The following is an 11,451-nucleotide window of genomic DNA, read 5'->3' as shown; positions in this document are numbered from 1 at the left end:
TTAATGCAAAGTTTAAATAACAAATATTAAACAATTTTATTTTATACATTTTATACATTTTTCCATATTTACCATTTACTATAGCACTGTCTTCTGTTGTTCATTGATTTGCTCGAGCAGGCACCAATAACGTCTCCATGGTGAGAATTGTTACTGTTTTTGCCATGTTGAATATGTCCCCGGGGAGCTTGTCAGACTCTACTGGCCAGGCAGGATATTCTAGGTAGCTTGCCAGGCTTTCTGAGGTGGACAGAGGAATTCATCCTGCATTGGCTGTGTGCAAGGCAAGTGCCCTACCAGCTGTGCTATTGCTCCTGATTGGCATCTTGACAGGGTTCACAGTCACTGTCACTGTCACTGTCCTCCCACTGATCATTGATTTTCTCTAGTGCACCCAGTAACGTCTCCATTGTGAGACTTCTTGTTACTGTGTTTGGAATATCGAATACATCAGAGGTTGCTTGTCAGGCTTTGCTGTGCAGGTGAGATACTCTCGGTAGCTTGCCATGGTCTCCGCGATGGGCAGAGGAATGGAACTCGGGTTGGCCATGTTGGAGGTGTGCAAGGAAAATGGCCTTACCTGCCATGCTATCGCTCCAGCCCTTAATTAAAAAAAAAGGACTAGGGAGCGGGAGGGGGGCACTGGAATGATAGCACAGAGTTAGGGCGTTTGCCTTGCATGCAGTGAACCCAATGTGCTGGGTTGATTCTTCCGCCCCTCTTGGAGAGCCCGGCAAACTCTGGCAAGTTATCCATGTATTCGATATGTCAAACACAGTAACAAGAAGTCTCACTATGGAGATGAAAATCGATGAACAATGGGAGGACAGTGACAGTGACAGGGAGGGGGAGACAGCATGGGGGCCAGGGCACAGAGGACTCCACACTCCCACGCTCCTGCACCTGGTGAAACCTCCGGGTCGGGGCTAGACTCTCAGGTGCAGGAGAACTAAGAGAGTTTGGATAGAGATGCTGGCAAAGCTCTGTGTGGCAATCAGAGAACCATGCCCCAGAAAAAATGTTTTTTGTTTTGTTTTAAGCAGGGCTTATTCCTAGTAGTGCTTGGGCGGGGGGCCACATGGGGTGCTATGATGGATCAAACCCGACTTGGTCGTGTGCAAGGCAAGCGCCCGGCCTGCTCTATTATTGCTCTGGTCCCAAATCTTAAGCCCTAAAAATATTTGTGCAGCTGGGGAGAGAGTCCACAGGTCTGCAGTGCTTTGGACAGGGAACCTGGGCTTGCTCCCCGGCGCTGAGCCTGGAGGGGAGCACAAATGAACAATAACATCAAATAAAAATAGCAGTATTGGTTACTAAAAGCCAGAAACTTTATTTGGCCCATTAGGGTTCATTAGCTTCTGCTGGGAAATTTTTGATAACCTTATTTGTTGTTGCCGGTTTTGGGGGTCACAACCCAAGGTGCTCAGGGCTTACTCCTGGCTATGCGCTCACAAATCACTCCTGGTGGGCCAGGCAATCATAGAGTACTAGGGCTTGAATCAAGTCAGCATGTGCGAGGCAGGTGCAGTATTCACTGTAGTATTGCTCGGACCCCTTGGAGAACCTGTTTCCTACTCTCAGATAATAGAAAGTTTCCTCATGTTCCAGAACAAAACTCCAGGTATTTACATTCTGGACAAATGGTCCTTCAGACTAATGTCTATATTCATTTGTAATTCTCTCACCATATATGTATTAAACAATCGATTGTATAAGTTATTTTAGTCACTTATTAAAAACTTAGCACTGTAGCACTGTCCTCCCATTGTTCATAGATTTCCTCAAGCAGGCACCAGTAAAATCTCACAACAAATTGTGAGACTCTTATTACTGTTTGTGGCATATTAAATACGTCACAGATAGCGTGCCAGGCTCTGCCATGCGGGCAAGATACTCTCGGTAGTTTGCCTGGCTCTCCAAGAGGGGTGGAGGAATCGAACCCAGGTCGGTCATGTTGGCCTTGTGCAAGTCAGTGCCTTACATGGTGTACTATCACTCCAGCCCATAAAATACTTATTTAGAATATTTTTATTTCTTGTTTTATATCTTTCAACATTTATTTTATATTTAATGTTTTATATTTTGTATTTAAGATATTTTATATTCCTTCTATAGTTTTACTATATTCACATTTGTGCATCTATTATTAGCACTATTACTCATTAACTCTTTCATGTCCCTAAAAGAAATTCCTATTTAATTACCAGTACCTCTCAAATCCTTCCTAGCTTAAACTCGCATAAACAAAAATACACATTATTGGTGATAATATGTGCTTATTTCAGTCATTTCACATTAATGAAATCACTAACACATAGACCATTGTGTTTGGTTTCTCCTGATTCTTTATGAAGTTTTTTCTCTACTTCTTATTTTAGCTCCTGAGATGATTCAATATTTCCATGAAAAATTCTAATCTCTGTATATGTGTATAATATTATATCCAATATTGGAGTATTCCTATTTAATTGTGTTTCTATTAAAACTGTATTTTTCTGATTGTTCAGAAACTGAGCAGTCTTGAAATCTAACCTAGATATACCCAAGTTCTGTAATGAAAAAACTGCCATTTTTTAATTGTTTTCTGTTTGTTTTTGTTTTAGGGCCACAGCCAGTGATGCCACGAATTATTCTTGACTCTGCACTCAGGAATTTTCCCTAACAGTCCTTGGGGGACCATATGGGATGGTAAGGAACCAACACAGGTTGGCCATGTACAAGGCAAATACTCTACCCACTATTTTATCTCTTCGACCCCAAAACAGTTATTTTGTAAAACATAACAGGGATCTTGTCGCAGACTATCAGGTAATCTGTGTCCAGTCGGCTGCACACATTATCATCTGTAATTTCTTCTCTATGCCTGAAAAATTACAAAACCTTTTCTCTAATCTTGAGATATATTCTAAGTGTGAGCTTCAAGAAAGCCAACTGAAATGGTTTCTATTATTTAAACATTTTCTGACTAATAACCCTACCTTATTTAATGTTAGAATCCATAAAAGTGAAGCAAAAAAGTCACTCAAGAAAGTATAAATTTGGGGGGGTCTTTTAGGATTCATAAACAAAGCCTATTCCTCTTCAAAAACTTCTTATTTTTTTTGCTTCGGTCTATTTATTTATTTACTTGTTTATTTGCTTACTTAAATTGAATCACCATGAGACACAAATTTACAAAGCTGTTCATGCTCAGCTTTGAGTCCTACAATGTTCAAACACACACCCCTCCACTAGAGTACATTTCCCAGTGCAGATGTTGCCAGTTTCCCTTCCCCAGCCTGTTACTAAGCAGACAGGTTACTTCTGTCTCTCTTTCTCTCTCTCTCACTCTATGTCTCTCTCTCTCCCTCTCTCTATTTCCTTTACCTATTTTAAGCACATAGCTCTTATCCAGTGTGATCATTTCCAACCATCTTTGTCATAGTGGTTTCTTCTCTATCCCAACTGCCTTCTTCCCCAGCACTTTTCACTTTCTAGATAAGAAAATTATCACTTAAATAAACCTTGGAAGAGAATGAATGCGTTGCAGAGATGCCTCCAGACCCCATGCCAGACTGAGTTTCATCTGTGGCAATGCAGGGGGGGGGGTGGATGAGTTCCACCACCAGTCTGAACAGCCCCAACAGCTGAAAACGTCCAGAACTCAGTTGCCACTATGCTCATGACTGATTGCCACAGGTTCAGAGAAGCCTCATCCTTGAGTGAACCTGCTAAAAAAACCAGAAATGAAGATTTTGTGGCCAAAGTCTCCAGGCTCATGTGGAGCAGGGAATGAGCAACCTCCCTCATCTCCCTGTGCTTCTTGTCGCCTGGCAGTCACACACAGGAACTGCCTCAGGGGCCATATAAGCTCATTAACAGCCATGATCCAGAGACTCAAATATAAACCCTGGAAGATAAAGAGAGCAGCAAGTCACAGAGTTGTCTTCAGACCCCAAAGTCACCATCCACTTAAAAATTCAATTCTAGCAGCATCACCCTATTGAAATATTAGAATGACTGGAGTTCATGTCTGCAAATACTGTAACACGACTTCTAATAGTCTATAAAGAGCTTAATAACTCCAGGGTTGTATAACAATTTTTACACACTTTCCTGTAAGGAAAGATTTGGGGATAGTTTTTGGCAAATTCTTCATAACAAACAAAGCACTGGTGCGGAGACAGACTGCTCAGAAGAAATTTAACTGGAGCATCCTCTTTTTTGTAATTTGTTGGTTTGGGTTTTTTATTCTTATTCAGGGTGGGGTTGACAGCTGGGACTCAGGGGTTGCTCTTGGCAAGGTTCAGGGAATCAGGTAGAACATGGTGACTGAAGCCGAGTCTCTGGCATTGGAAAAATGAACTCAGTTCTTTGAGCTCTCTCTCTAGCAGGTTCTGTTATTTATTTATTTATATATATATGTAAAAAAAAAGCCCTTCGACTAAAACCTCATGGGAAGGGGGGCGTTCCCGGCTTGTCCTTCACGCCCTACCGAGGTCACCAGTTGCCCCCCATGAGCGGCTCTCCGGCATGGCCATGGCTCCAGAAGCACAAGGACTTAATGCAGAGGCCAGCAGCTTGGAGCAGAAAAGTGAACGGACTATGCGTTAATCTACGCCACCATGTCTGCCCAGAGGGGAAAGGGTGTTGCTCCCTTCCGCCTTCTCCCCTCTGGAAAGAAAGATGGTAGCCTCTTGGGAGCCTTATGGAAAGCCAGGTATGAGCCAGTGGTGACGGGGCAACTAAAACCTAATGGGAAGGGGGGCATTCCCGGCTTGTCCTTCACGCCCTACCAAGGTCACCAGTTGCCCCCCATGAGTGGCTCTCCGGCAAGGCCATGGCTCCAGAGCACAGAAATCAATCTCTTAATTATCTGACTCTCAGTAGAAATACTTCCAGGGTTAATAAGTAAAATAGCAGAAATCCAAAACCGACATCATTTAATTCTTGAACCCAGCTGTAGAAAGCAAATCATTTCACAATGCTTTTTCAGCATGTCTGATTGGGGGGGGGGGTAAACTCTAAATAATAATGGTGCATCTTTTATCGAAACAATGAATCTAGTCAAAATAGATAGAGTGTTAACTAGAATTCATCTGCCTCACAGGCATTGGGAGAGGTGGGGGATGGGGGTTTATTGGGGTTCTTCATGGTGAAAAATAAGTATTGGTAAAGGGAAATGTGTTTGATATTTGCATGACCGAGACCTAAACCTGAAAGCTTTGTAACTTTTCCTACAGTGATTCAATAAATAAATAAATTATATTTAAAAAAGCCCTTAATTTATAGACTAGTCTGATTAAGCATTCAATCTAACATACTCTGGCTAAAGAGGTCCATTTACAAGGATTTTTTTCCTGGGCTTTTTTTAATCAAATAAAAGCTGTTACACAAAGCAAATTTACTAGTGACATATGTGAGAGTTCTTTAATTGTCTTTGAAACACCATCTGGTCTCCACGCATGTACACAGAGGCAGGGCTCTCCACACATGAAAACAACACTGAAGTTACTTATGGTACTGGATTTCACCTGCCCCTTAATTCTGAGGCTCTCAGGTAGTCCTCAGCCTAGACTGGATGTCCATCTTCTTGGATTATCCAGAAACATTTGATAAAAAGTGTGCAGCCTCAGTCTGTCTGATTCTCCCTCACCTAGTCCAGCAATGGTTCTTTCATTTAACCACATGCCCTATTGTCTATACTCCTAACTACAAAAATGAAAATTCGCAGACTTCTATATGTAAGCTTAATCACAGGTTTCCTGACAGCAAGTTTAATAATTAGTGGATGATCAGACTCCTTTACATGAAAACAAGATCTTTGTTTCTTAACACAGACCTGTGTTAGAAAGGTGGGGTAGAATAATTCAAAATATGGGGCAGAATAATTCAAAATATGGTGGTGAGAAAGTGTAATGGTGGTGGGATTGATGTTGAAATATTGAATGTAATAAATTATTGTGAACACCTTCATAAAAATAAATTAAAAAATAAAATTATGGCATTCTTAGTGACAAGTTTTGTGTCCAGACCAAGTATAAGGATAAAGAGGAACACTGTTGGGTGGGCTTAGGAAACTCAGTGTAGAAGGGCACCTAGAAACCATGGGTGAGCACATGCAGACAAGGATTATGAACCAGCACAGAGATTTTACATCCTGTTAAAATTCATGGAGCATGCACATAAACTCTTATTTAAGAATTTGCACAGAAATTTTTACTCCTCATTTTATTCCTCCTGATCCCCAGTGAATTGCTAAGTTCTCCCACAATAAAGTCTTTTTCTCACTACAGCTTAAGAACTTTGTACTACAAAATCAGAATTGCATTCATAGCTACCAGAGCACAGGAGACACTCACAGATATGGATGCAGTGTACAAGTCCAGCAAGATTTATGAACAAGGTCGGTGATGCCTAAATGTCTGTACCAGCACCAACTATTTCTATAACCTCTCGGCAAGAAGTAAGCCCTGAGCATTTCCGGATGTGGCCCCAAGATCAAATTAAATAACTAAAAACAGCTGGAAGCTGGAATGACCACACTTAGATCAAAATAGATTTCAAAAAAGGAAATTCTATGAGGAAGGGATACAGATGGTCATCATGTAATGATCAAGTGATCTGTACATCAAAAAGAACTTACACTCCTAAACATACTTTTACCTGATGATGAATCATCAAGAAATATAGAACAACCTGTATAGACCTGAAAAAAAAAGATTCTGACAGCAATAAAATAGTAGTAGTAGATTTCAGTACCACTCTCTCATGCCTGATAGATCAACCAGGAAGATACTCAAAAAGAAAACACTGGTCTCAAAGGAAGAAACTGAGGGGATGAGTCTAGCAGAATTTCCTAGAGTTTCACCTCTCTCTGAAACCTCAAAGTTGGAGTAAATATTCTTCTCCAATAAATATGGAAGGGCTGGAGCGATAGCACAGCGGTAGGGCGTTCGCCTTACAAGCGGCCAACATGGCCGACCCGAGTTCAATTCCTCCACCCCTCTCGGAGAGCCCGGCAAGCTACCGAGAGTATTTGATATGCCAAACACAGTAACAACAAAGTCTCCAATGGAGACGTTACTGGGCCCGCTCGAGCAAATCGACGATCAACGGGAGGGCCTTTAAATATGGAAGATTCTCCCCCAAAGTGGGGGTGTGTGGAAACTCAAATACCTGAACAATCAGAGGTAAGTGGTTTTAAACTGATATAAAAGAGGACAAAAGATTCCTCTAACCTTCTGCTTGTTGCTTCACAATTGCAGGAGAGACCTGCCTCTCGCTGATATCACTGGAGCCTCTCTGGAACAGGAGGCAGAGCTCCAACAGGAGGAAGAGCCTCTTCCTCACGGTGTGTACCAACAGCCTCCACACTGGATCTCCGTCATTTAAAAGGCCCACATCACAGCTCCTGAATTGTTGGCCACTTGTGTGGCTGTGCAATAGCTCTGCTAAACAAATTATCTGCTCACAGTTATTCTTCCTTTCATTCTGTGAAGGTGGAAAGAAAAGACAGAGAGCAGTTGCCAGCTTTAGTATCTTCCAGTGACTGGGGCCTCTAGGAGCTGATATAACTACAAAGACTCATTCTCACCAGAAGAATACTAGAAAAACCAATGGGAAAACACATAGGAACCAATCAAGCTCATTGAATAAAACACAGCGTCATTGAAGACATAAACAACACCAGTAAATCCTCAGACAGTGTCTTTAGTGACATTATGATGAGGGTGTTCAATGAGTTCAAAGAACAATAGCACAAATAGTCAGCAAAGCACAAGAAGGTATGAGAGTCCAAATGAGAAAATGACTATAATCAGAAATCACAGAAATGAAGAACATGGTAGATGATATTAAAAAGAAAGTCGATAGAATCTCTGAACGTCAGAATAGCAGAAGCTGAACAGAAGATTGAGGCGCTCCACGGCGAGAATTGGGAAACCACTAGAAAGCAGCAGAAGATGGAAGATACCCTGGGAAGAAATGAACAGCATATCAGAGAACTATGGGATAAGTTCAAAATGAACAATATCAAAATAATTGATGTCTCTAAAGAACAGGAAGACAAATGTGGTAAAGAAGCTCTAGTTAAAGAAATTGATAAGAATTTATCAGAGTTGATGATTACAGGCACTGAAATCCAAAAGGCCTCTGGGTACCCAGTGAAAATAGACACAGTTATTAAAACTAAAAGGCATATTGTACTCAAAAACAAAATCAAAATATAGAGAAAGAATACTGAATGTAGCAAGATCAAAAAAGAAACTTTTATTCAAAGTAAAGTCCATTAAATGTACAGCAGATAACCAATGAGTCTTTATGAGACAAATGAATATCGAAGGATATACTGCAAAACCTCAATGAAATAAATACCTCATTAAGAATACTCCATCTAGCTAGATTATCATTCAGATTTGAAGGAATTATACAGAACTTCATGGACATTCAACAACTTAGGGAATTCGTAGCCTTGAAACAAGTTTTATAGGAGGTGTTTAAAAAACTCCTTTAAAGGGCAGAAGAAACTTCCCGTCATGTGGCATTCAGTATGCCACTCACTATCGGTCAAACTTATTGTCCTCTAGTTGATTAAGATTAAGAAAGGTTTATACCTGAAATAAAGGGTGTGTATGTTGGGGAGGAGGGGAGGGCGGCAAATGGTGTTGTGATCTCACTGATACTTTTACCTTTGCATTATATTCTTTTTCTTAAATGCTGTCAAGTGTAGCTTCCTCTCCTCTCCTGTATTCAATATGCAGAGTTGTTTGTACAATGATGGGAGGCAGGGGGTATAGATACACTGACTGTGATGCTTTTCCATTGAGTTCTTGTGCTTGCTGGGGCTGCACATCAGGTGGAAGAGCTTCCCCCACTGAGCACCAAGTGCTCCTTAGGGCTGCCCTTCCTAGCCTGGTACCATGTATCTTATCTGTTCATTGGGGTTGTACACCATTAAGTTTGGAGTGCTCTCTCTCCCTCTCTCTCTCTCTCTCTCTCTCTCTCTCTCTTACACACACACACATACACACACACACACACGTTGTGTTATGGCTGGGAGTTGCTTGAGAAATTGTGAATTCACACAGCAGAGCTGCCAATCTGAAATAACAAAGCTTCCTGTATTATACTCAGCACATGTGGAGGTACCAGGGCTTGAACTGGCAAGGCTGGCATTCCAAGCTCTAATTGGCCCTCATAGGTCTTGAATGGTGAGGTGGGGGTGGTGGTGGTGAAGATAGCTTATTAAACAGTTCATTTAGTTTCTACTTAAATGTTAATTACCAAAATGGCTCACCAAACTTAAAAATGTTGCTTGAAGGTAAAGTAGAACTCTCAAAGTAGCCATCATTTGGAGAGACTAAGAATGATTCTAGAAAGCAGGTAAGTACATTGAATTGAGCCATGCATTTTTGTGGCACTTTTATCTACAGGTCATTTCTAACTGACAGTTGACTCAGGCAAATCCTGTATAAATGAGCACACTCAGTGACTAAGAGACTTAAAGTTGGAGCAGACAATTTGGCATCTTAGTAGAGTTGAAAAATAAGAATTGCTGTTCATTCAAAAAGAAGGTTTTATCATAAGTTGAAGAAAAAGATGAGAATCTTACATTAGTTTTAGAAGCTTTTAGATGAAATAAAGACAAGGATGTAGTATTATGTTGCTTTTTTATCTTTAGTATCCATAGTTACAGAAAGAGGACTTAGAAGCATATAGCATTTACATATAGAAATTTAAACACATATCTACAAATGTAGACATCTAGAAGAAAACCACCCTAGAAGGGTGAAAAAAATTGCCTGTGGTCTAGTCACAAATTAAAGACAAACTGTAACTAAGGTTTTTAGATAATATGACTGCTTACAAATACTGCACTGTACAGATTGAAATGCAGAAAAATTAAGCCTGATTTTCTATGTCTCTCTGATTACTACCTCCATGTAACACCTACTCTGGGTTACACAATTCATTCTTAAATATCAAAGCAGGATAAAATAAAGTTGCAAGTTGAATAACGCAGAGGAGATCTTAAGAGAATTGAAGAAAAAAACCTATTGTTGCTGGAAGCTGCCCTTGTTTGTTGAAAGGTTTCTCTCCCTGGTGTGTGTGTGTGGGTGAGCTGGGGAGTCACAATCCGCTTCTGAGACTCAGGACAACAAATGCTTCAGCACAAACAAGTGTGGTTGGGGTAGTGACAAGAATGTATCTGAGAGTCTCACCATCAACAATCAACCATCAAGAGCAGTTGTTTACACAAAAGGGTAGATAACTTGGCCAATGTTAGAGAGAAACTGAAACATAGGCACATGCAAGAGGGCATTTCCTAGAGTAACACCATACTGAGTGATCATTGAGGCAGTCACATTGCATGCAAAGACCCAGAATAGGAAGGTCATGAATGCATGTGATCTCATCACATTTATTTTCCTCTTCGAAGCAGGAATCAAAATGTTTGTATGAGTAAAATTTATATCAAGAAGAATTAATTTTCTTGATAGTTGTGTTATGCAGAAATACGGAAGTGCCAGAGTTAGTCTATTGCTGGTTCAATCACTGGCACCAGATCACTCTCCTGGGTTTGGCATTGGACTCACAAAGCACCACCATGGTGCCCCTGGTGGTCCACAGCACCATGCAGTAGATTTGGTCCACAGCACAACTTAGTCCAGACACTGTACTGGAAGACCCATTAGCAGAGTATCATTGGTAATGGCCTCCATGCCCCCTTAAATGCCATAATAAGATAAAAAGTAAAGGAAAAGAGAAACCAGTAATAAAGAGTTTTTAAAGTAATGCAGAAGCATCTGGAGTCCAAGTCTAGGCCATAGATGGGTGAGCAGAGGCAGGTGCAGGAAGCAAATTTGCATGCAGGCCCCTCCCTTCTCTGGGGCAGGGGAAGGATAAAAGCTGGGAGAGAGCCAGGCCCAGGGTTGGGGTGTCAGCAGGCAGCACTCTGGGCATCTCCATCATGACCTGGGCTCTTTTCCTCTTCATCCTCCTCAGTCAGGGCCCAGGTGAGGCTCAGGAAAAGGACTTGGGCACAGCTTGGCTCACCCATTGTCTCCACTCGTCTGGTTCATCCAGAACCAGCCTGAACTCACCAGTGTTTTATTTTCTCTTTATTCAGAAACCTGGGCCCAGAATGTCCTGACTCAGCCTCTCTCAGTGTCTGGGACTCAGGAACAGACAGTCACCATCTCCTGTACAGGAACCAGCAATGACGTTGGGGGATATGATCTTGTCTCCTGGTACCAGCAGCAGGAGGGCAAGTCCCACAAATTGCTGATTTATGATGTCAAAAATCGGCCATCAGGGATCCCTGATCGTTTCTCTGGCTCCATGTCTGGCAACATAGCGACCCTGACCATCTCTGGGCTCAAGCCTGAGGATGAGGCTGATTACTACTGTTGCTCCTTAAGCAGTGTTAGCACTCTCACAGTGGTTCACGCTCATAGGGAAGTGAGATAA

At 41.5% G+C, this 11,451-nt stretch overlaps 1 gene segment (V, D, J or C); it reads left to right on the top strand.

The window, feature by feature from the left end:
- Positions 1-10,951: 10,951 nt before the first annotated feature.
- LOC130022863 (immunoglobulin lambda variable 2-14-like) lies at positions 10,952-11,451 on the top strand. The segment is given in 2 exon segments: positions 10,952-10,997; positions 11,111-11,451. Coding segments are annotated over 2 exon segments (387 nt in total).

Source organism: Sorex fumeus, unplaced genomic scaffold, assembly GCF_029834395.1.
Source record: "Sorex fumeus unplaced genomic scaffold, SorFum_2.1 ptg000021l, whole genome shotgun sequence".
Lineage (NCBI taxonomy): Eukaryota > Metazoa > Chordata > Mammalia > Eulipotyphla > Soricidae > Sorex > Sorex fumeus.
The sequence above is the reverse complement of the archived record's forward strand: the minus strand, read 5'-3'. Positions and strand labels throughout refer to the sequence as shown.